The sequence below is a fragment of the Stenella coeruleoalba genome, assembly GCF_951394435.1.
Source record: "Stenella coeruleoalba genome assembly, chromosome: 10".
NCBI classification, from domain to species: domain Eukaryota; kingdom Metazoa; phylum Chordata; class Mammalia; order Artiodactyla; family Delphinidae; genus Stenella; species Stenella coeruleoalba.
Window position 1 is genome coordinate 80,763,914 of NC_137156.1, and position 26,764 is coordinate 80,790,677.

General features: G+C 39.0%; 1 protein-coding gene across 19 annotated transcripts in view; it reads right to left on the reverse strand.

Moving 5' to 3' along the window:
* MAGI1 (membrane associated guanylate kinase, WW and PDZ domain containing 1) overlaps positions 1-26,764 on the reverse strand; it is a 618,838-nt gene that overhangs the window by 236,842 nt on the left and 355,232 nt on the right. For all 19 annotated transcript variants that reach the window (XM_079934992.1, XM_079935000.1, XM_079935007.1 and 16 more), the window contains exon 2: positions 14,114-14,230. In XM_079934992.1, the coding sequence (XP_079791118.1) occupies positions 14,114-14,230 (117 nt within the window). The remainder of the gene's footprint in view (positions 1-14,113; positions 14,231-26,764) is intronic.

Here is a 26,764-nt window from a genome sequence, read left to right on the forward strand (position 1 = left end):
ACTTCTTCAAGTTATCCTCACCACAACCTATAAAACAGGTATTACTGGACCCATCCTATACATGCAGCTCAAAAAGGTGAGGCAACCTGTCCAAGCACCACTAATAAGAAGCAGAGTCAGGATTAAAACCCAGCTGTTTCTACAAATCAGCAAGAAAAAGACAAACTACCCAATTAAAAAGAAAAATGGGAAAAGATTTCAACAGGTATTTCACACAAAAAAACTCTCCAAATAGACAATAAACATTTGAAAAGGTGCTCAATATTCTACATCAGAAAAAATGCAAATTCAAATCATAATGAGATACCACTGCATATCCACCAGGATGACAAAACGTTGGAAAGGCTGACAATAGCAAATGTTGGTGAGGACAAGAAACAACTGGAACTCTCACGCATGTAGGTACTAGTGCAAATTGGTACAATCACTTTGGAATCTGTTTGGCAATATCTGTTGTAGATGAGCCGCTTATGCCTACATATGCCTACACAGGGAACCAACAATCCTAGGTAGGAAATGAGTGCATACATACATCCACTTATATAAGAAAGCTCCCAGGACTTTCTTGGTGGTGCAGTAGTTAAGAATCGGCCTGCCAATGCAGGGGACACGGGTTCGAGCCCTGGTCCGGGAGGATCCCACATGCCACGGAGCAACTGGGCCCGTGCACCACAACTACTGAGCCTGCACTCTAGAGCCCGTGAGCCACAACTGCTGAGGCCCGCACGCCTAGAGCCGGTGCTCCGCAACAAGAGACGTCACCACAGTGAGAAGCCCATGCACCGCAGTGAGGAGTGGCCCCCGCTCACCGCAACTAGAGAAATCCCATGCGCAGCAACAAAGACCCAATGCGGCCATAAATAAAATAATTAATTAACAAAAAAAAAGAAATTCCCAGCAGTAGCTAAAAACTGGAGACAGTTTAAATCAACAGAAGAATGGATAAAGATGGTGGTACATTCATATAATGTAAGACTAGACAGCACAACAACAACAAAAAAATCAAACTACTGCTACATGCAAGCAATGTGGATGACAAAGAAGTTAGAACAAAATAATACATACTGTATTTATATGAAATTCAAGAGCAGGCAAAATAATCTAGGGGGGTAAGTCAGAATCATGATTACCTCTGGGAGAGAGAAGTGCTCAATGGGAGGAGACGCGAGCGAGCCTGCTGGAACACTCAGTGTTCTGTATATTGATCTCGGCAATGGCTACATACGTGTGTGTGTGTGTGTGTGTGTGTGTGTGTGTGTGTGTGTGTGTGTGACATGTGGGTGTGCACATGGATGTAAAAATTCATCAAGCTATGCACTTAAGACTTATGTGACTTATTATATGTGTTTTATTTATTTTCTACCTTAACTTTTTTTTTAAAGGTCTCTGTTAGAACCCAAATACACCTAGCTCCTTTAATGGTCATTGAGTGTTGCGCTCTACTGCCAGAGTCTGGAACAAGGGGAAGAAATGGACCAGTCTGTGGTGTAAGGAAAGGAAAAAAAGAGAGACGGGGTAAGAAATTGAAGGAGGGAAGGACAGTGGGAGGGAGAAAAGAACAGAGGAAAGGAGAAAGGCTGATGTGCCAGGCCAGGCCAGGCCCCTAACACATACAACATGAATTCAGAAAAAAAAACAGCAAGAATTGTATCAACAAGTTATTGTTTTCAACTACTCCATGTTCCCTAAAGATACCGTATTTTTTAGTTGTATCTGACAGTTTGCTTCTCAGTTCGTAAATCATCCATATCTACAGTGAGAAGGTACAAAATTCCCCCCAAGGATCCCAGACAGTGGTGGATTTGCATGGGGTGTCTGATTCTAGCCTAAGGAAGGATTCTGAATGCCTACCTTTTAGCAGGTAGTCTATGTGAGGACTAGATTAAGCAGCAAACCTGAAATTCAACACAATCTATATTAGCCACAAATTTTCCACTGGGGCAAAAACATGTAGATTCTCAGACTTATTTATAGTTACGCACCAAACCATCAGAACTCACACCAAATTTCAATTCATCCGATGGTTTTATAGGATGTCTCATTCTCAAGTCATATATCTAGAGAATATTTTATCTACAACTTAGGCAACATTTTTTTCAAAATTCCTGTGAAATAGATGTGCTTCCCCCCCCCATATCACTAATTAAATGATGCTGACACTGTGCAAAACCATTTAGAGATGGAAATAAGGAATGTGCATCCTTCAAATCAGTTGATGATGAAAACTAAGAATACAGAAGTTGTAACTTCTGACAGTCCTGTAAGGTCTGTTTGTAATGACCTTATCTTATGAGACAGGAAAGGAGAAAAATGTCAAGTTCATTTACGTACAGCAACTACAATTAGAAAGCCAAAGTAATAAATCTTTCAAGCTGGCTGACCTTGAAAATGACTTCATTTCTAGTATAACCAAATTGTCTCACTTTTCAAAGCAAAGCACTTAAGAGGATAGTATGGCCTCACTTCTAATAGGGAGGTCAGGGGAGGAGAGAAGTCCCAACTAGAAATGTGGCAACCTCCAAAGAAACGGTCCAAGGAATTAAATGTTTTCCTTCAGGAGTGTGAGAAATAAAATCAACGAGAAGGCTGAGCCCTGGTACAACTGGGGTTCTGGAAGGGCCCATCTTGCTGCTTAGATAGTCCTTGGATGACTGTTACTTACCCTACTTTGGCTTCTTCCATTAACAAGCAACTGAACCTGGATCTGAAAGAGCCAAACCTTGGTCCAAAGAGTCATCTCGTAGCATCCCATACCTACTGAGGTTGCCGAGGAGGGGAAGGGGCAAGAAGATCTTTGACTCAGGTCTCCTATTCATGAAGAGCCTTAAATTTAGACTTTTGTTACGGTCAAATAAAGTTATGTCTACAGTTACAAAGACACACTAAAAGGAATGATAAGTATTTGAACTTGGGGTCTATTATCAGACTATACTGCCTTTAGAGTACCTTGAGTTAATGCTTTATACATCTTGCAGTTGATGAACAGCACAATTATACTGCATTGCTATGTGTATGTTAAAAGTATTAATTAACTGCAAACATTAAAACCATGTCCTATCTTTTGCTGTAGCACTGGTTTTTGTTGTTGTTGTTGTTTTTAAATATGTCAGAAGACTCAAAAACACGAGTGGTCTATTCTTGAGGAGTCATAAGGAGAGAGCACTGTGCAAAGGATTACATTATCTTCGGACTGACCCTGGGATATTAAGATGCTTAATGGGTCTATTATACCCCTAATAAAGACTCCTTTTTAAAGAGGAATTAAGCCTAGAGATGTTCAATAGAGCCATTTGCCCATGGTTACATGAGTAGATGTTTCCTGATTCTCCCTAGGAAAGAGGTTCTGCTGCTTTTCCTTTTGTCTCTCTTTTTTATTTCACTTCCTAGTCACATTGATTCACTGGTCTCTAGACTGAGCTTGGTGCCTGTCCTTGTATGTCATATAGTCCTGGGCTTACCCTACCGTGGGATTTACCTTACTCTCTTATACCTGCATCTTGTTAGTTATAGTGGTTGCCTACTATACTATAAACTCCCCGAGAGCAGGAAAGGTAACCAGTTTACCCCTAAATGTTGAGCCTCTATTACTGTGACCTGCTCACAGTGGTATTCAATACGTGTTTGTTAAATGGACAGATAAATGGAATAAATGGAGAATGGCTGGGTGAGTAGATGGATCAACTGACTGAAGGAAGGGTAAACGAAAGAAATAACAGTACCCCAAAGATCCAATTCTAGTACGTCTCAAACCTTTAATTAGCTTAATTAAGAATGGAGAGATCTTGTAACTGGACTGGATTAGGCTTCTGGTGTTCAAGTACCCAGTGGATATTATCCTCATCGGAGTAAGGTACCACTTCACATGACTGAGACAAATACCTCCCAAATGAATGGCAATTTGGTTCTATCTTTCAGGCTAGCTAAGTATCTACTACCGGAACTCAGCCACTGCATAAAACCAGGCAGTCACGGTGCTGTCCACCACCAAGGGCGCCATTCACATACATTACGAACTGAATAGTGCCCCCTGGATGTGTATAATGTGGTGGCTCTGATGGGATCTAAGACTAAGATGAAATTATCTTCAAAAGCATAACAAAAGGTATCTCCTCCCCTCCCCCAAAAAGGAGTATGTTTAATTATTGATTCTTTTTCCTTTTTTTTAATTTAAATGTTCTCTAGAGCTATAAATAATAGGCAATATGAGCCACTGGCTAAGAGGGAAATTTCTAGAACAAGACAACACAGCTCTACCACATATTCGCTGTGACATCTTGAGCAAGTTATTTAATCTTTTTATTCCTCGGTTTCCCTGAATGTGGAGAGTAATAGCACATACCTACAAGACCATTGTGGGGATTAAATGAGTTATTACACTAATATAGAATAAAACCTAGCACATGCCAAGTGCTCAACGTATGTTAACAATTCTAATGATGATTATTATACTGTTATATTCATCTAGAATCCCATTAGCAGATATTTAGGATCCATTTAAGATAATTGTTTCTGGGACTTCCCTGGCAGTAAGGTGGTTAAGACTCCACATTCCCAACGTAGGGGACATGGGTTCGATCTAAAATCCCGCAAGCCGGGCGGCGTGGCAAAAAAAAAAAAAAAAAAAAAAAAAAAAGCGTTCCTAATTTATTTTCTAAGATGTATTCAGTAGGTATATATGTATCTATACACACAGATGTACACATAGTCTGAGCAAAGAAAATGTGGTGGTTACTAGTGGTAGCTTTAGTATCCATGTTGAGTGCCTGAGCTCCAGTCCCATTCCACAATTTTAAGACAGGTCATTAATCTTACTAAGCCTCAGTTTCCTCATCTGTAAGTGAAAATAAGAGTTACCGTATTAAACGAGAAACCATAATTAAAACACTTAGCATGTACTTGGTATTCCATAGGTGTTAGATTTTTGTTTTAATATATGCACGATGTCTTTCAGGCTAGTCCTGCTATAGTTTAACAGACAAGATCTATCAAAGTACTAACAAAATCTCAATTCTAGGCTAAAAACACATTAATATTAATAAGGGGGAAAACCAAAAACATAACGTTCACATAAAATCCCCCTTTCCCAAAACTATACTGGTTGCTTTTTAAAAACATTTTTGGTATGGGTTTACTTTAATACACTTTATTTGGAAATAATTTCAAATTTACAGAAAGTTGCAAGAATAAGAATAGTACAAATTTTTAATCATTTTTAATGTTTTATAGCCATTTGAGAGTAAGTTGCATTCACCATGGCCCTTTATCCCTAAATACATTAGAGTGTATTTCCTCAAAATAGAGATGTATAATTAGTTCATTTCGATGCAAGACGAAAAAACGTCATTGAGTGGTTAATAAGTCTACTTTATTCATATTATGGTTGAACTAACACAAGTGACATTTTCTTGTTGTTTAAATTTAAGGTAATCATTTTGGGTAACTCATTTCATATGGCGTTTAGGTAAGCCCATCAGAGCATAACTGGTGAAGTGTTCTTAGTTGGATCTCAGCATAAATGCACATTATCCATTAGAGAAGCCAGAAATTTTATGTGTACGTAGTTTTATTAAACACATTTGATACAAGATTTCTTTAAAAACGTATTGCATTTCATTCTCTTGACTTAAATAATTCTTACTAAATCTAAAATTACTAAAATTTGGTAAAAACTTTTCTTAAAATAAATAATAGATGGTAAGCATACTATGAAACTTCTCGGTCCCTACATAAATTGCTGTAGAAATTGCTTTATAATTGCAACAACTCTTGACGAAAAATGTCAGCTAAAATTATAAAGCAATTTAATGAATTAACATGGCTGCCAAATAGATATATTAGTATCCTACGCCCAGCCAAGGACTAATCCATATGTTATTAATAGAAGCCTCTTTTTCAAATTCAATACATTAATTTAAAAAATGGTCTTTAAGCTGACTGAACCCAGAGATATAAACCAAGAGCATGGACTCTCGGGGGAGGTGAGAACTGGGTTTGAATTATCTGGTTTCCATCATTATTAAACTGCTCATCTTGAACAACACACTTATAAGCTCCTCAACCCTCAACTGCCATGCTCCTAATACAGGGGTGATAACATTATGACTCTCAGAGTCTGGTGAAGGTTAGAAGAGACAAAACTTGTAAATCACTGAGCACAGTACCTGGTACATATAGTAAGCACTCCGTTAACGACAGATGTTATTAAACAATAAGGCTGGTCTAACATATTTTCATAAGAAGATTATAAATGACATCAACTCTAATTAAACTTAAATATAAACTCCTATAGCTTTGCCTCGTTCCACACCCCTGAGAACCTTAGAATAAAGAACACCACCCAAACCATGTTTACGTGAGTGTATTAGCAGACACATATAAATCGAGTCCACATAGTTTTTCTTTCCTTTTTTTTTTTTTCCAAATATGACTCCATCCACTCAGCAAATATACAATGGCAATTAGGGTTAACAACATATGATAAGAAATACAAAGAAAAAAGATCGGGGGATCAGCTGATGCTGGGAATATGCGGAGAATGTGCTATTTCAAGCATGCCTATTATTGGCTAAATGAGCCAATTATTAATCTTCACTATGTTCTCACCTAGCATCTAGTGTTGGGTTGTTACTCAAGAAATGTTGGAAAATCATTTTTTTAACTTAGCTTGCCCCCCCTAAAAGAATTATATAAATCATAAAAATCATAAAAAGGAGAATCATGTATATAAGGCCCAAAGTCTAAAGAGAACTTGAAAGAAAAAAGGGAGAATGCTGGACTTGAGGAGTCATGTTAGAAAGGGGAGGGAAAGGGGGTACAGAAGAAAGAAGACTGGTCTACAGAGAGGATGATGTTTGGGAATTCCCTGGCAGTCTAATGGTTAGCGCTCGGCGCTTTCACTGCAGAGGGCATGGGTTCAATCCCTGGTCAGGGAATTGAGATCCTGCAAGCTGTGCGGCGCGGCTGGAAACAAAACAAAACAAAAAACATATACATACAGGACCTTTAAATAGAGGACCTATGAAGTGCCGTGATCACTGCCGGGGCCTTAGGTGCCTCAGAAACATCAACACAGGTAATGAGACAACAGAGTCCCAGAAAACCCAAGTCAGCAACGCTGGTAAGGGGTAGAGCCTGCCAGCCACTCCAGTCTGCCATACCAGAAAGCCCAACACATCTCATGATCTAGCCCCAAGGAGAAGAGAAAATGTTTAAATTAGGAATGTCCAAGTCCTTCTCAGGAACTCACTGATGGGATAATTGTCTCCTCCCTTGGTGAGAAGTAAGAAGAGATTCCACACTAATGGTTTCAATGTTCCCTGAGGGGCACTACAGAAATGAGAAGTGGTGTGCTCCTGGCATTTATGACATGGTTGTTATCAGAAAAGAAAGGATCGTCCTGCTTCCCTCGTGATATTTCCATGCCCCAGCAGACATTCAAGTGGATGAAAATTTGTTAAGAGTTATCTGAGCCCAAACTCTAACTCCAGATCACATCTAAACAAAAAGGTTTTTTTTCTAATCCCATTATTTTTTTTAAGAATTTAAATATATTTTATTATATTTAGCCTCATTTGGTGTTGGGTTTTTTTTTGGCTGCACTGGGTCTTTGTTGCTGTGCACAGGCTTTCTCTAGTTGTGGCGAGCGGGGGCTACTCTTCCTCGTGGTGCATGGGCTTCTCACTGCGGTGGCTTCTCTTGCTGTGGAGCACGGGCTCTAGCCGCGTGGGCTTCATTAGCTATAGCACGTGGGCTCAGTAGTTGTGGCACACGGGCTTAGCTGCTCCGCGGCATGTGGGATCTTCCAGACCAGGGATCGAACCTATGTCCCCTGCATTGCAGGCGGATTCTTAACCACTGCGCCACCACGGAAGTGCTCCCATTATTTTTTAATTTGGCACAAAACTCCTTGGCTAGACTATTGTGTTACTTTCTCAGCTTAAACTCAGTGGAACAGGAAACTAGATCTGAGAAGTGAAACAGCAAGCAGAGGGGGAAAGCCCTTTGACATAGACAATCTTGTGTTTAAAATGTTTTCTATGTATACTATACTGTGTTAAGCACTAGAAAAAGTACAAAACCAAGTCAAAACCGTAAGAATTCATCCCTACCTATGAATCTGCCTTGTTGCCAGAACATCCCATCTCATAGGGTCGTTCTAGCAGCGCCACATTTAAAGTTATCTGTTAAAATATATGTATTATGTAGGATAGAGAACCCTATACCATAATATGAACAATTCACTTCTTTATTCTAGTTCTTGGCATCTTAGAGGACAGCCAATGGGACACCAACGTAGAACAAGAAAGACTTGATGGAGGAGGAAGGAAAGGTCAGGTGTAGGCAGTAAGGGTGGATAAGAGGAGTCTCCAGACCACAGACTGGCTGGGGGCACATGGGAAAATACAGTACTGATGGGTTAAAGGGAAGGCGAGAGCAAGAGTTGAGAACTGATGGAGAAGGGAGGAGGGACATACACTCTTACTATGGGCAACAAACATTTGCAATTGAATAGAAAACGGGGAGGGTTTAAGAGTCCAGTGAGTTTGAGTTTAGACTTTTAATAGTCTGTGTGGCCTCCATGAGGCCAGAGTGAGAGATGACCTATGTACAAGCATCATGGCAGGGTACCTGGTACACAGTAGGAGTCCAAAACCTGGAGAGCTGTTATTATTGTTACTAGTCAGAGTTCTGCAACGAGGCTAGGCTTGGTAAAGACTTAAGTGATCCTTTCATATTAGACAGCACTTAACTCTCCTAAGAGGACAAGGGCAATAGCCACAGTGAGAAAGTTTCCAGTGACTTTCATCTGATCAGTCCTGGGGATGCTAACAGAACTGTCTACTTCATGTATGACAACCTGAAGCCTTCCACTCAGGTCAAACACAACCTGAACACAGAGATGCACATTCTACGAAAGAAGCAATGTTCCAAAACCCAGTTCTTTATCCTGGCCTCTTGCTGACATACTGGTTTAGTTCATATCATGAGCTCTAATTGTAGAATGAGTTGGTTCTAGGCAAGCAGAACTAGAAACAGCTATGGTTAAGAGAAACTAATACATTCAAATAATACCAAAGGTAATTTATGCTCCTGACATCACAGTCACATTCAAAAATAATAAACAACGCCAACTGTTGGTTAGCAAATGCTAACATGCCCATTAGAATATCGCACTTCTACAAATAAAGACCAGGATCACCCATGTTTACTGCATCAGATTTAAATGGTCTTGGAGATCAAACACGTTTAATCCCTTTGTAAACTCCTTTAAATCAATGATCAGTGCCTCTTCCACAGATTATAATGATCTTGGTATTAGGGAGAGCCTTGATCAACAACTTGTTAATCTACAGAACAAAACTGACTTATCCTTTCCTCTTTCAGATGACCTCTGCTTGAAAAGAAAGATGCGTTCCATCGCTGTTAAGCCCAGAGAAGGGAGAAGGAACAAGAGGGGTTTGGTTCAATATTCCGGAGCCCCAGGACTCCTGGATAAGCTGTATCTCATTTTGACAGCAGCAGTAGAGTAAATGAAAAGCCCTGTCAGGTAATGCATTTATCTTCATGGGCAAATCAGCCGTTCCAAAGCAAGAATCTCAGATGTTGTCACATCAGCTAGGACAAGAAGTCATAAAGCAGGGAGGCTATCAGTGCAGGAGGTACAGCGATATCTAGACTGTAATTAGGAGCTGTGAATGGGCACTCTAGTTCCAAGCTCACTGGGAGCCTTGATTTTTTTTCCTCTGGGCTGGTCCTCATCAGCCATTTCAGAGCTCAAGCCTCTGAGCTGCCCTTTATTCTGAGAGCTTTATGGTAAGAGCAGCTCTGCTGTTTCTCCCAAATGTTATGTAATCAAGAGAAAACAAGAAAAACAACAAGTGTCTTTATCCATTTCTTCATCTGATCATTCATTCAACAGATATTTATCCCATGGTCTAGGCACTAAGCTACGTGTGGGCTAGTCACTGAGGTAGATCCAGTCTCTGACCTCAGAAAAATTAGATTCTAACAGGACAGACAGACACGCAGCAGGCGTGTATGCGGTGGAAGGGGGGCAGAGGGGGCACTGTGGGAGCAGTGAGGAAGGCAATAGGCCAATCTATGGAGGCCTTCCTGGAGGAAGTGGCCTCTAGGCTAAAGCTTACAAGAAGGCTATGAACTGGTTAGATGGAAAGATGAGAGAGATAAGAGGTAATAATTTATACCCAGTTACAAGAAGATACCAGGTGTATTCGAGCAATGGACGAAGTTTGTAGGACTAAAGAATTGAGGGGGAGCAGGTTGGGAATATAACCAGAATTTGAGGGGGCAGGAGACAGGAATAGTATCCAGATGATTCTGAGAAATGAGAGAAGTGAGCAACACCAATGACGTTTACATGCATTTCAAATCCATCTATCTTAAGGTGGTTTTTCATGTGTATACAAAAAAAGATCTACTGAAAAATAAGATAAACTGAGATATCCCAAAAGAATCCTATAGTGATTTTTTAAAAGCTGAATAATCATTAGGCAGTTATTAAAATTCTACTATACACACCAGTGAAATACGTGAAAATCACAGAGAAGATACTTATTTGTAAGATATGGTGCCTTAACTAGCCCCCACCCCCAAGACATAAAACCCCATGATTTTGAACAGCTAAAACTAAAAATTCAGCAATGAGAATGTTTTTTTCTTTTTTCTTTCACTCTCAGTAGCCCATGGTATACTGCTCTTATCACATGACTGTCGATTATACCCAGTAAAGAGTTAGAGAGAGAACTGATTAAACCCTAACCATGCTGTTTGCTGTGTGATCCTAAGCAAGCTATATACTTCTCTGAGCCTCTGTTTCCTCCAATGGACCCATCTCTTAGGGCTTCTGTCAGTACTTGGTGAGACAATGCTGGAGGTGGTATTTCTGCTTCCATTTTACTGAAGAGTTAAAAAAAGACTCAGAGAGGTTACACGACCCATACCAGGCCAGCCAGCTACAGAACAGCCCTCAGATTTCACACCAGGGCTGACTCATTCTGCATCTAGTTCTTTTTATTTTTTTTTTTTTGGCCATAAATTTTTGGGGGTAGTGATTTTCAATGATAATACAATTAAATTTTAACTACGATGACATTTTTCATACCATGGAAATAATAAATGTTTTTGAATCAAAGCAAAAGCGAAGTGGAGAAGAATAATAACTATAGCAAAAATAGCATTGGATGAACACTCTGAGTGGTGAATTGTATGATATATGAATTATACCTCAATAAAGCCAATTAAAAAAAGGAGCACTGTATTGAGAAGTGAGTAATGTGGCATTTAGAACTGGTAAGATTTTGAGGAAGTTACATCTGTTACTTCACTTTCTTACCTGTAAAAGAGGGATGCTATTACCTGCATTTTCCTTGCCAAAGAATTAGGGTAAAATGGAATCCTGAACGGCAAAATCCATCACGGTGCCCAGAAGGCTCTACTACACTATGATGACACTAAAACAAACTTGAGAACAAACAGGTTTTGTTTGTTAATTTCTAATGACATGTGAACCTCCTAAAATGTACAGGAAGTCTACCCCAGCTCGCAAACACCTGTTCATGAGATCATCCCTTCTCAAAAGACTGAAGTCACTGACCTATTGGCAGCAGGAAGTTCTGGAAAATACAGATTACAGGAGCTCATTTCCCTGTGGCACAGTTACACTATCACTGGGAGGATCCATGCTCCAATCAAGGGCTTTCTAATCCATGAGCACAACAGCCTGGTACAGAGTTCTGCTCTACCAGTCACATGGGCCAAAGAATCAAAATAAACACAAATGTGGCCCCAGTTACCCAAGCCCATAACTGAATCCCAAGTCACCCCTGGTCTACTCATGTTCAAAGACACACATACTGTGCCAGACTCAGAAACAGACCTCTTCCTGAATTTCCTTCCTGTTTTATGCAGGAAATATAAAGTGAAATGTTTCTTGTTTTCTCTTTAGTAGGAAGACCCTTTCCTCATTCTCAGTTCCTGATTTACTGGTTTCATAGAAATGAAACATCAATACCAATGGCATTATACAGCAAAGACAAAACATGATTTTCCACTGTTTTAAAAGGCTGAGGTCATTTTTGCCCCAATTCCTACACAGTGGTAAGCTTAAAATCAAGCCATTTAGCTCACAGTCAGGTCCAATAAATCAGTGGCAAAAATAAATGGAAAAGCTTGCCAAAATGTAACCATAGTAACACCACAGATGCGTCAAGAAATGGTGTGCTCATTTGCTTCATTCCCCATTTCTTAAATTGGAATCTGAGTAGGGGAAAAATTACACAGAGAACAATCATGATTCTGCAATTACTGAATTCTGCAAAACTGCATCCAATCTGCTGTACTAGAACTTCAGAGGCAGCAATGGTCGAGCTACAAAAATAGCCCTGGATGGCTTACAAGTCCCAAAACCCTGGAACTGCGATTTAACAGTTACTTGGTCGTGCTGTGTCTCTGTTTCCTCACCTGTAAAATGGGTATTAAAAATCCCAACCTCAAAGGAATATTCTAAGAGTAAATCTGGACAGTATATCAGAGATGAGGCAATGACGTAAGGCCCTGATCACCTTTAGCCTTGTTTTTATTGGCTTATCTTCGTGTCTTGGTTTCTTTCTTTATTTCTATAAAAAACAGATAGATAATCCCTGCCTCATTCATGAGACTGACATTAGGAATTATTATTACTAATCCAAGTGTAAGGAATTATTATTAGGATATTATTAGAATTATAGTTTTCAATTCTAATGATGCAAAATTAAAAGAACTGAGGGCCAGAGATTCACATTAATACATTATCATGTTTTCTCTGTCAAATGCAGCTCTGCCACTCAGCAGAAAGCAGCAACCTGGGGTCACTGACCCAAGTTACCTGTAGTCAACCTCTTTTCCTCTTGGAGCCTTGGTTTTATTAATAAGTGAAGAGGAAGGCAGGGCTGTTCTAAAGTCTGATCGCTAAAGTTTCCCATCTAGACTTCCAGTCTAAGTCCTTGCAGATCCATGGTATGCCTGAAATCAGTTCTGTTCATTATTTTGCAGTAGTACGAGGAAACAATAGCACTCTAGGACATCACTAGCAAAATATTATTTTTTTAAAGAAAATATTCATAGCAAACAAATCACAGCCATAAGCAGGGTACCTTGAACTTCAAATTATTCCTCCTTGTTTTTGCTGATTAAAAAAAATATTTCTAAACACCTGTCAAACTTTGAAGGACTGGGTAATAGGAGAAAAGAAAACTCCCAAGCAATAAAATCAGAATCATTCTTTCTTCTTCTTTTGAATGAAAGCAAATAACTGTATGTCTTCCCAGAATTCCCACCTCATAATGAGCTGTACAGCAATGTAGTTTGGTAGAGCATGGCAATACCTCATGACCACTGAGCTGCCAATTCATCTACCCCATAGGCTGATTCCCTTCTCCCTTCCTTCTTTCCTTTCTTCCTTCCATGCCACAAAATCCCTGATGTCATAGTCCCTACATTTTATGTCTTGCTTTCTCAGATTTGGTCTGATCTAATGGGTCTGGGGCTTTGGGTTTTTTAATCTGTGGAAACCATTTCTTCAAAGAAAATCCTATGTGAAATCATGATTTATGAATCTGATAAAGGTGGAGAAGAAGAGAGAGTCCACTGAGGCATTCCCTTTGCTGAGAGGCTATCGGAGTCCCATGGATCTCCTCAGAGGTGAGCATGAAGTCCTCTGGCCTGGTCCACCCCATTAATGACAATCATGGTTAACACTTATGAGGCTTACACCACGCCCATACTGTACACAAATGCTTTGACGAGCATTTGACTTTGACTTCCTAACAGTTCTGTGAAGTTAGTAGGAGTGAGATGTCCTTTTCACGGTTGTGAAAACTGGACCTTACAAAGGATAAATAATTTGCCCAGTATTCTCAAGCCAGAACTTGAAAACCGAGTAATTTACCTGGCGCAGTACTGCATGTCCCGTTGTCAATCATGACTCCCTGGACTTACGGAGTCACTACGTGAGCAAACTGCCAAGTGTCCCAGAACCAGCTGTTGAGCTCTTAGTTCTCCCCTCAACTTTTCACCCACCCACCCCGCAGTAAGACGCTCCAAACTGGCTACTTACAAGGCACAGCATGGCGGTAAAGGTTATCTCTTATGGTCTGCTGGAGCTCATGATCAGGCGACCCTTTCTGGAACCGCTGATTGAGAAAATGTCGCAGGTCCTTGTTCAGCTTTCCTCCTACAGGAAATACATAAAACAGAATGCATCAACCATCGGGCTTCCTAGAGACTGAGCACCCTGAGAGCTGTGTGAGGGAAAGCCACGCAAAGCCATTCTAGTCCGCCACCCTCAGTCATCAAGAAGACTTACTTTAGGTTTTCCTCTGCAGGGGAAAAAGCAAGGAAGAATGTAATAAAGATAAAACAGCATTGAAACAGCATTAATTTGGAGGTCCCAGTTCACATAACACTAGGAGGCTCAAATAACAAAGAATTGAAATGAGGCTATTACATTTAAAATATGTGCCGTAGACACTTGCAGACACTATTAGATGGAGTGGATGTGGCTGAAACCTTAAAGAGGGCAATCTAGCAATAGCTGACAAATTACAAAGTGTCCTTTGACCAGGGACCCAACTGGAACAGATTTACCCTATACATTTGCAAAAGTCTGCCCAAATCTCTAGTATTGTTTATTGCAGCATTTTTATAACAGAAAATAAATAAAAATAAACACCAAAAACCTGGAAACAACCACCAGGGATCAACGAAGTAAAGCACAGTTCACCCACATAACTACTCTGTGAAAGCTACATCTTCATGTGCTTGTACTGCAGGAAAACATGTGGAATTGTACCTACTACCTGACTACTTTTGTGTGAGAAGAACAAAGAAAAGGAGAGAGCATGTATTAATGGAAGGAATCATCAGAAAGTTTTAACAATCGTTTCCTTTAGGGAGAAGGACTTGAGTTTGGGAAATAAAGGAGGAGACATCATTCTTCATTACATAGACAGATACAGATATATAGATGTTACTTTTCTGTGTTGATTTATAAACACTAAACATAATTTTTTTCAAATTTTGTTGCTGTTTAAGCAGTAGTTACCTGGGCTGGTCTATGTGTTTATTTCTCTTTAACTCTCTACAGTTAACAGAACAAAACAAAAGCTAAAAAAAAGTATATTGTTACAAAAATGTATCATAGAACGGAGAAGGTAACCAAACTTTTTTTTTTAATTATAAACACAAATTATAGTCTACAGGATCAGCAGAAGGCTTATAGATCAACCTCGCTAATATTCATTCTTAATGGAGAAAACTGCTTCAGTGACAACTAAAAATAACAAGGCTAAGATTGTCCTTCCATTTTTTGACAAGATAAAAATTAGGTAAGAGCATTTCTAGCATTAGAGAAACAATGCAGCAAGGCAGTATCCATGTGAACCACAAAATTCACATCTTCAGATGACAATTTTCCCATGTTCAAAACGAGCAAGTCATGGGGATGACAGCCATGGTTCAGAAGATGCTATGACCTATGTAGGGGAGGAAATTACTGATCTTTATTTTAGTATCATGTTCAAAACCAGATTCCCTGCTTTAGCTGATCATTTTAGAATAGACTAATGAAACCCAATTTGACTCTTTTATTTGAGTTGTAGTACCTGTAAGGCTTCAAGTGGCCAAAACAAAAATTCATAGGTCAATCTCAGGTCGTTCAATAAACATTTAATTAGTCATCAAATATTTATTAAATGAAGAAGACACACACAAACCCCACTTCCCACCCCTCCTTAAAATGGGCACAAGGTTTGAATAGACAGTTTATAAAATATATATATATATGATTGTCCATTAAGCACATGAAAAGATATTCAATTTCACTAGTTATCAGAAAAGGGCAAATTAACACCACAATGAGATCCCAGCACCTACCTGCCAGAATGGCAACATCAAAATCAAGCGAGAGCAAGGCTGTGAAACAACAGGAACTCTTTTTATACTGCTAGTGGGTGTATAAAACGTTTCATCCCCTTGGGAAAACAATTTGACAGTATCTTATAGAGTTAAACCTTCACTAACCAAATAACCCAACAATTCCACTACTGTTTATGCAAGAGAAATGAAAACAAGTACACACACTCAGACGCGCATGTGCACGCACAACTTATAGATGAATCCTCACAGCAACTTTATTCATTATATAATAGCCCCAAATTGGAAACAACCCAAACGTCCATCAACAGGTGAATGGATAAGCAAACTGTACTATATTCGAATAGGATGCAGCACAAAAATTGAAAAGAACAAACCACTAACACATACAGTAATACGGATGAATCTCAAACACATAATGCTGAGCAAAAGAAGCTAGACACAAAAGAGAACATACTGTATGATTCCATTTATATATAAAGCTTCAGAACAGGCTAAACTATAGTGATAGAAAGCAGTCCAGCAGTTACCTGGGGCTGAGGGTAGGCAGAGACTAACACACAAGGGAGTAAGATCTATGGAGTGTATCTATGTCAGTTTCCTGGCTTTGCAACTGTACTGTAGTTATGTAAGGATGTTACCACTGGAAGAAACAGGGTGAAGGGTACACAGGAAGTCTGAACTATTTTTTTACAACTTCCTGAGAGTCAACAGTGATTTCAAGAAAAAAATTCTTTGAAAGGAGGAATCACAAGGAAACTTGGGAGGCTGGGTGATTCCAATACAGTAAATATCAATTGTGGTAGTAATAACACAGGGTTATACATTTATCAAAACTTATGGAACTGTAACTGTAATGCACAGACATTAAAGTGGCACATATGTTCCTCATGGCCAGGAGTTTAATGACTGTGTTATCCCCTCTGATTGATTGTGGGGAGCACCTACGATTTGCTTTTCATCAATAGAATTATGTAAAGATGATGGGATATATGAGATTACATATATGTGATTACGTACACTTGTTTTCCAGTTGCTGGGTTTAAAGAAACCTGCTGTGAATCTTATAGCTACAAGAAAACATATTTAAGATGCTCCAAATTCTTCTTAAGTAAAGAAATGTAAAATAGTGACAGCCTCAAATGACTCCATATTCAAAACGTCATTCTTCTTTCTCCACAACACTCAAAAAAGTTCAATGAGCATCTACATTTGGGGTTCTTAATGATGGTATTTCAGTGCATTATTGAACATGTGCATAAATGGCTATAAAATTCACTAAGCCTGTGAAATGTGACTGCAAGCAAATTCCAACTTTGTTTCATCTGGAAAATCAACTTTAGCCAATTTCTAAATTGACAATAATAATTGATTTTGAAGTACGTATTCTAAGAGTCTAGCAAGGACTATTTCTTTTGCCAAGTAGTTAACTCCTTTCTCAGCTTGTGGAAGCCAGTAGTAGCATGTGTATCAGTTATATTTGATTTATTCTATTTCGTTGTTTTTTTAGTAACAGCATATATCCTGGTACATAGTTTTTCTATGATGTTCAGAAACTTTCAAGAGAGTTGGAAGAATAAAAACAATTTACGGAACTGTATATATAAATGTGTGCATTTTATAGTATGTAAATTACACTTCATAAAATCAATTTCAAAAGTTAAAACTATACATTATTATTGAATGACTCTGTGGTAGGCACTGTTGTAAATGCTTAATTTTCAACTTCCCATTAGAGAAACAAACTGAAAGAAGAGTGGAGTAAATCTTGGTGGTTAAAACAGACAGGCCCGGGTGTAAATCCTGGTTCTACTATTTATTAGCCGGTGAACCCAAGTGCCTTGCTTAATCTCTGAACCTCACTTTTCTCATCTGTAAAAACAGAGCTCTGATGTAACAGTAGTTCTGCTACAAGCCTGTTGTGAGGATTAAATGAGATTCAGACACTGCTTAGCAAAGAGAAAGCACTTATTGAAAGGTGGAGATTACCCCTCGAGTGGACAACAGTTGAAGCAGTGGAGAAAGAGCTGAGATCAGTCCAAAGATGGACTGTTACTCTTCTTAAAAATGCAGATAAACATAAAACCTATTGACTTACATGGCCAGAAACAAAATACAGGCACAGGGAAATTTGGATTAAAGGATACTTCTAGAGTTTCTGGAAGGGAATAAAACTCTACTTGCGCTAAAATTGTCTGGACACGTGTAAACGGGTTAACATTTAGTGCATGTTTAATATATTCCTGGCACTGTGCTGGAATTGTAGTTCAGAAAATAAAACCAACTGGTCAATCACTGATAGGTGACAGTCACACCTGCCAACTCTACTTCTAGGTCTAAGGCACTCTTGAATTTGACCACAAGGACAAAAGTATTTACCAGCAAAATCTCCATTGCCTAGAACCTAGGATATATATTCCCCTTAGGAGACCAGAGTTCTAGACAATAAAAACACACTAACAGTTATCATCTGAACTGTAAGTAGTGAAGATGTTATGGGACCCAAATGTACTGCCGCCTAAGACAAAAGCATTCCCAAATCTCAGGATTCAGTATATTTTTATCCCATATAGGTCCTTATGAGTGAGACACAAAATTCCAAAGAAGACTCAGGATACAGTCCCTCTTTATCCCACACAGATCCTTACTGATCATATTCAGTACCTATCAAGGTGAACCAGGGGCACACAGATTGGAAGGATTCTTAAGACATAGGCCCTCTTTGTTTACACTTGAGCTTTACATTCAAACTAGCCACACTAGCTAAAGTTTATGATCATCAAACTAAAACTCCTCTTTACTGTGGATGTGCAAAAGGGCAGGGTTAACTATGCTGCCGGTTAACATTTACTCTGTGTTCCGGGACATTTGGAAGCGAAAAGCCTCAACCGTCTCATTACATTAAAAATACTGTACTTTTTGGCATCTAATCTCCAATTAATTGCCAATTATTAAGGGGACAAGTCTATAAATCTTCTCCTAATTGTCAAGGGCAGTGAGCCAATGAAGTAATAAATTGCTAGAGAAAGAGTTTGCCATAGCATCTTCACTCACTATGAAATTCAAGATTTGTTTTGCAAATGGAAAAGAGAACACAGATCAGTAATGTGTGGAATTTTTTCCAAGGAAAGGGTTCAGAGCTTACTTTAAGACAATTTTATCATTTAAATAAGAAAGGGGGGGGGGGCTTAGACCCTGTCCTGGATTAGCCATTATTTCATATTTTCATATGTATACACCTGGAATTCTGTAGCTTTTAAATTTACAACAATATACCTCTGTCTTTTTGATTCACATTAGTCTACAGAAATTTAACCAGACAATCGATGTAATTTTGAATTATTTTAAATGTTGTATAATATTTCATTTAAAAAACATAACAATTTTATTTCTCCTTCAGAGAGAATTACATTATTTCCAATGTTGTTGACAATACAACAAGGCTGCAGTGTCATTATAATGCTTTTTTTTTTAAACAAATGTGTGAATCTTCTTTTGCTCTAAACTATCTGAACCTGGAAATAGACATAGCCACCTTCAACTTACCTAGGCATTGCTAAATTCTCCAAAATGGTAGTGCCAGCTTACTTTTCTACCAAAATTCTTGGAGACCCCATTTCCCCACACTTAGGCCAATATATTGCTATTATTAGTGTATCAGGGGTCCTGAGACCACTCCCACATTTGAAGATTCGCTAGGAGGATTCACAGGACTCAGTATATAATTGTACTCAAAGCTATAGTTTATTACAGCAAAAGGGTACAAAGCAATATCAGCAAAGGAAAAAGGCTCAAGGGGGAACAAAGTCCAAATGAAATCAGGTGCAAGGGTCCCCTCCCCAGTGGAGTCACTCTAATTCCCAGGGCAATGTGTGAAATATGCCCGTTAGACACTCAAGGGAGCTCATTACACATAAAGGCCCACAGTTTTTATTAGGAACTGGTCATGTAGACAGCCTCTGCCTGGCATGAAAGTAAGCTCCAGACTCTCAGAAGGAAAGAATAAAGCATATCTTTTGCATGAACAGTTAGAACACAGTGATCTGCTATTAGGTCTGGGAATGGAAGGAACCCTCCTGAAATCCAAGTTCCCAGATCCCAGCCAAGAACCAACTTAAGGCTGGTAAGCCAGCCTTAAACCTAACAATCATTAACTCTTTTCTGCACTGTCCACCTTTAAAAATCTTCCTAATCTCATAAAGATAAAATGATATATTGATGTTATACTAATTTAAAACTACTGATTACTATTGAAATTGAACATTCTATCATTTTTTTAATGTTTTCTCTCCTGTAACTTGCCTGTTCATATTCTTTGCATATTTTCCTAATAGGTTGTCTTGTTATTCCTGATAAGATGCTCTTTACATATTCTGGATATGATTCCTTCATCAATTATTTGTTACACACTTTGCTTATCATTATTTTTTTTGCGATACGCGGGCCTCTCACTGTTGTGGCCTCTCCCGTTGTGGAGCACAGGCTCCGGATGCGCAGGCTCAGCGGCCATGGCTCACGGACCCAGCCGCTCCGCGGCATGTGGGATCTTCCCGGACCGGGGCACGAACCCGTGTCCCCTGCATCGGCAGGTGGACTCTCAACCACTGCGCCACCAGGGAAGCCCTGCTTGTCATTATTTAAACATGAAACAATCCCCTAAAAATAACTGAGTTGTGCTGTTTCTCCAGCTTTTCCTCTCCCATGCTATAGTTTTCTGTCAACTCAACCTGAAGCATCATTTTTAAGGTGATGGATTATGAGGGGACTCTGTTTGCTCTGATCTCTATCTCCTAGAATAAAAATCCTAAGGGAGAATGCTAGTCAGTAGAAATAGTCTTCATGGTCAAGAAATAAGGTTTCCACATAAACAAAACTACCTAGGGAATGGGAGAAAATATCTGCAAATGATGCAACCAATTAGGGATTCATTTCCAACATATATAAACAGCTCATACAGCCCAATAACAACAAAAAAACAAATGCAATAAAAAAATGGACAGAAGACCTAAATAGGTATTTTTCCAAAGAAGACACAGGCACGTGAAAAGATGCTCAAGGTCACTAATTATTAGAGAACTGCAAATTAAAACTACAAGGAGGTATCACCTTACAACAATCAGACTAGCCATCATCAGAAAGTCTACAAATAATAAATGCTGGAGAGGGTGTGGAGAAAAGCGAACCCTCCTACATTGTTGGTGGGAATGTAAATTGGTGCAGGCACTATGGAGAACAGTATGGAGGATCCTTAAAAAACTAAAAATGAAGCTACCATATGATCCCGCAATCCCACTCCTCGGCATATATCTGGAGAAGACAAAAACTCTAATTTGAAAAGATACATGCACCCCGATACTCATAGCAGCACTATTTACAATAGCCAAGACATGGAAGCAACCTAAATGTCCATCAACAGATCAATGGATAATGAAGATATGTGTGTGTGTGTGTATATACATATATATGTATGTGTGTGTGTGTGTGTGTGTGTGTGTGTATAGAGAGAGAGAATGAAATCATGCCATTTGCAGCAAAATGGATGGACCTAGAGATTATGATACTAAGTGAACTCAGACAGAGAAAGACAAATGTTATTTGATATCACTTATATGTGGAATCTAAAAAAAAAGGATACAAATGAACTTATTTACAAAACAGAAATACGCTCACAGACATAGAAAACAAACTTATGGTTACGAAAGGGAAAGGGGGGATAATAAATTCAGAGTTCGGAATTAACAGATACACAGCACTATAAATAAAATACATAAACAACAAGGACCTACTGTATAGCACAAAGAACTATATTCAGTATCGTGTAATAACCTATAATGGAAAATAATCTGAAAAGAATATATATACACATCTATATGTATATATGTATGTGTGTGTGTGTGTGTGTGTATATATATATGAATTACTTTGCTGTACACCTGAAACTAACACATTGTAAATCAACTATATTTCAATTTTAAAAACAGAAGAAATTAGGTTTCCAGAGAGAACATTTTTGAGTTCTCTTCATTCATTCATTTCTAACTGAGAAGACAAAATACAACTCTCCTTATGTCATATGAGCTCCAGAACATCTACAAAGTCAAAGAATAGTGTTTCATTACAACTAGAATTTCGACTTTAATACATTTCAAATATTCAAGGCTAAAAAAAAAAACATGCATCAGGAAATAAAGCTAATCACACCGCCAGATGACTCTCTGCTTTAGCACCCTGCTTTTTCAAGGAATGACTATAGTTGCAGGAAAGGTATATTTACTAACGCAACACAAATGGTTTATACTGCAGTGGAGCTCTTACAACAAAAACAAAAACTGTCAGTTCAGCAGTTTGCATTTATAACGGATAGGGTTTTTTTAATACAAAATTATAAAGTGAAGTACAAATTTACCAGTTTTATAGTCACTCAAACTTACAATCTGACATATATTTAAATGAGCTTTGTCTGAAAAATATGTTTGCTATTTGTTTCTAACACACTTTTCCTAACATTTTTCTTATAGTAAAAAGAAGATAAATTACTGTGGAGTTAGTGTTTATGGGTACAGAGTTTCAGCCGGGAAAGATGAAAAATAAAATTCTGGAAATGGATGGTGGTGATGGTTGCACAACAATGTGAACGTACTTAATGCCACAGATGTGTACACTTAAAAATGGTTAAAATGGGTCTTCCCTGGAGGCACAGTGGTTGAGAGTCTGCCTGCCGATGCAGGGGACACGGGTTCGTGCCCCGGTCCGGGAAGATCCCACATGCCGCGAAGCGGCTGGGCCCGTGAGCCATGGCCGCTGAGCCTGCACGCCCGGAGCCTATGCTCCGCAACGGGAGAGGCCACAGCAGTGAGAGGCCCGCGTACCACAAAAACAAACAAGAAGAAAAATGGTTAAAATGATACATTTTATGTTATGTAGATTTTACCACAATAAAGAAATAAGATAGATTACAAGATTTGAAAAACACAAAAGTACAACGAAGAAAGTTAAAAAAAACCTGTTAATTTGCATCACCATTAACAGTACTATATGTCCTACGTATGTATACACATGTATACATACATATACACTTATAATATGCTTAGACACTGCAGGACATTCAATCACTCACTCAACAAATCTTTCTAAAGTGCCTTCAGCCCGATACTCTGAGGGCCCTGAAGACACAGCGTGACAACACTGAGTTTCTGAGTAGGGACTGACATGCCTGTTTTGGGAAGGATGAACAGTGCCGGCCTCTGGGCAGAGGTAATTGTAAAGATGAGAAGGAAAACAAGAAGCTGCTTTGCTTTGCCAAGTGTGGGGGGAAAGCATTCTAAGCAAAAGGACAGCATGTGCAAAAGTTTCAGAAGCAGAAAAGAGGCTCACATGTTAGAGAAACAGCACGATGCTTGGACAAGGGGTAGGCTCAGACTGAGGTTACAAAGAGAAGCAGGGACCAGATAATTTTGTACCTCGCAGGCCATGAGAAAAAGTCCGTATTTTATTCTAAGGTCAGTAGGAATCCCACTCAAGGAATTTTAGTCAGGGAGGTGGGAAGGTCTGGTCTAAATTTTGAGAGGACTCTTGCAGCTGTGCAGTGGGTCAAGTGTACAGGCAGGTTATGGGATGAAATCAGTGAAGCTGACCCAACAAGACCTGAAGGGACCTGGATTAAAGAAACGGCCGGGAAGAGGGACAGGAGGTGACAGAGGCAATATAATTTAAAGCTGAAACTGATAGTGTTCGTCAGTGTGATAGAGGAAGATACCAAATGCAACGGAGGAGGTCAAAAATGACTTCTAGGAACTTTCCTGGCGGTCCAGTGGTTAGGACTCCCCACTTCCACTGAAGGAGGCGCAGGTTCAATCCCTGGTCGGAGAGATAGGGTCCCGGCATGCCGTGCGGAACGGCCAATAAAACAAAATGACTCAAATGTCTAAGCTTAACTGGTCATGAACAGGTCTGAGTGGAATTCAGAGTTCCATGAGGTCCCTATTTAACATGAAATGTGTAGGATCATGCGATGTATGTGATTTATATCCAAATGTTCTAACAAGTAACTTATAAGTATTTCCAATATACTATTTCTTTACATCTTTATTGCAGTATAATTGCTTTAAAATGGTGTGTTAGTTTCTGCTTTAAAACAAAGTGAATCAGTTATGTATATACACATGTTCCCATATCTCTTCCCTCTTGCGTCTCCCTCCCTCCCACCCTCCCTATCCCACCCCTTTGGTGGTCACAAAGCACCGAGCTGATCTCCCTGTGCTATAAGCTATTAGGCTGCTTCCCACTAGCTATCTATTTTACCTTTGGTAATCTCCATGCCACTCTCTCACTTTGTCACAGCTTACCCTTCCCCCTCCCCATATCCTAAAGCCCATTCTCTACTAGGTCTGTGTCTTTATTCCTGTCTTACCCCTAGGTTCTTCATGACATTTTTTTCATAAAATCCATATATATGTGTTAGCATACGGTATTTGCCTTTCTCTTTCTGACTTACTTCACTTTGTATGACAGACTCTAGGTCCATCCACCTCATTACAAATAGCTCAATTTTGTTTCTTTTTATGGCTGAGTAATATTCCATTGTATATATGTGCCACATCTTCTTTATCCATTCACCCGATGATGGACACTTAGGATGGAAATCTCCTGGCTATTGTAAATAGAGCTGCAATGAACATTTTGGTACATGACTGTTTTTGAATTACGGTTCGCAGGATATATGCCCAGTAGTCGGATTGCTGGGTCATATGGTAGTTCTATTTGTAGTTTTTTAAGGAACCTCCAAACTGTTCTCCATAGTGGCTGTACCAATTCACATTCCCACCAGCAGTGCAACAGTGTTCCCTTTTCTCCACACCCTCTCCAGCATTTATTGTTTCTAGATTTTTTGATGATAGCCATTCTGACTGGTGTGAGATGATATCTCATTGTACTTTTGATTTGCATTTCTCTAATGATGTTGAGCATTCTTTCATGTGTTTGTTGGCAGTCTGTATATCTTCTCTGGAGAAATGTCTATTAAGGTCTTCTGCCCATTTCTGGATTGGGTTGTTTGTTTTGTTATTGAGCTGCATGAGCTGCTTGTAAATGTTGGAGATTAATCCTTTGTCAGTTACTTCATTTGCAAATATTTTCTCCCATTATGAGGGTTGTGTTTTGGTCTTGTTTATGGTTTCCTTTGCTGTGCAAAAGCTTTGAAGTTTCATTAGGTCCATCTGTTTATTTTTGATTTTATTTCCATTTCTCTAGGAGGTGGGTCAAAAAGGATCTTGCTGTGATTTATGTCATAGAGTGTTCTGCCTATGTTTTCCTCTAGGAGTTTGAGAGTTTCTGGCCTTACATTTAGGTCTTCAATCTATTTGGAGCTTATTTTTGTGTATGGTGTTAGGGAGTGATGTAATCTCATAATTTTACCTGTACCAGTCCAGTTTTCCCAGCACCACTTATTGAAGAGGCTGTCCTTTCTCCATTCTACATTCCTGCCTCCTTTATCAAAGATAAGGTGACCATATGTGCGAGGGTTTATCTCAGGGCTTTCTATCCTGTTCCATTGATCTATATGTCTGTTTTTGTGCCACTACCATACTGTCTTGATTACTGTAGGTTAGTAGTATAGTCTGAAGTCAGGGAGCCTGATTCCTCCAGTTCCGTTTTTCATTCTCAAGATTGCTTTGGCTATTCAGGGTCTTTTGTGTTTCCATACAAATTGTGAAATTTTTTGTTCCAGTTCTGTGAAAAATGCCAGTGGTAGTTTGATAGGGATTGCATTGAATCTGTAAATTGCATTGGGTAGTAAAGTCATTTTCACAATGTTGATTCTTCCAATCCAAGAATGTGGTATATCTCTCCATCTGTTTGTATCATCTTTAATTTCTTCTATCAGTGTCTTATAATTTTCTGCATGCAGGTCTTTTGTCTGCTTAGGTAGGTTTATTCCTAGATATTTTATTCTTTTTGTCGCAATGGTAAATGGGAGTGTTTTCTTGATTTCACTTTCAGATTTTTCATCATTACTGTAGAGGAATGTCAGAGATTTCTGTGCATTAATTTTGTATCCTGCTACTTTACCAAAGTCATTGATTAGCCCTAGTAGTTTTCTGGTAGCATCTTTAGGATTCTCTATGTATCTGCAAACAGTGACAGCTTTACTTATTCTTTTCCAGCTTGGATTCCTTTTACTTCCTTTTCTTCTCTGATGCTGTGGCTAAAACTTCCAAAACTATGTTGAATAAGAGTGGTGAGAGTGGGCAACCTTGTCTTGTTCCTGATCTTAGTGGAAATGCTATCAGTTTTTCACCATTGCGGATGTTGTTGGCTGTGGGTTTGTCATATATGGCCTTTATTATGATGAGGAAAGTTCCCTCTCTGCCTACTTTCTAGAGGGTTTTTATCATAAATTGGTGTTGAATTTTGTCAAAAGCTTTCTCTGCATCTATTGAGATGACCATATGGTTTTTCTCCTTCAATTTGTTAATATGGTGTATCACATTGATTGATTTGCGTATATTGAAGAATCCTTGCATTCCTGGGATAATCCCCACTTGATCATGGTGTATGATCCTTTTAATGTGCTGTTGGATTCTGTTTGCTAGTATTCTGTTGAGGATTTTTGCATCTATGTTCATTAGAGATACTGGCCTGTAGTTTTCTTTCTTTGTGACCTCCTTGTATAGTTTTGGTATCATGGTGATGGTGGCCTCATAGAATGAGTTTGGGAGTGTTCCTCCCTCTGCTATATTTTGGAAGAGTTTCAGAAGGATAGGTGTTAGCTCTTCTCTAAATGTTTGAAAGAATTCACCTGTGAAGCCATCTGGTCCTGGGCTTTTGTTTGTTG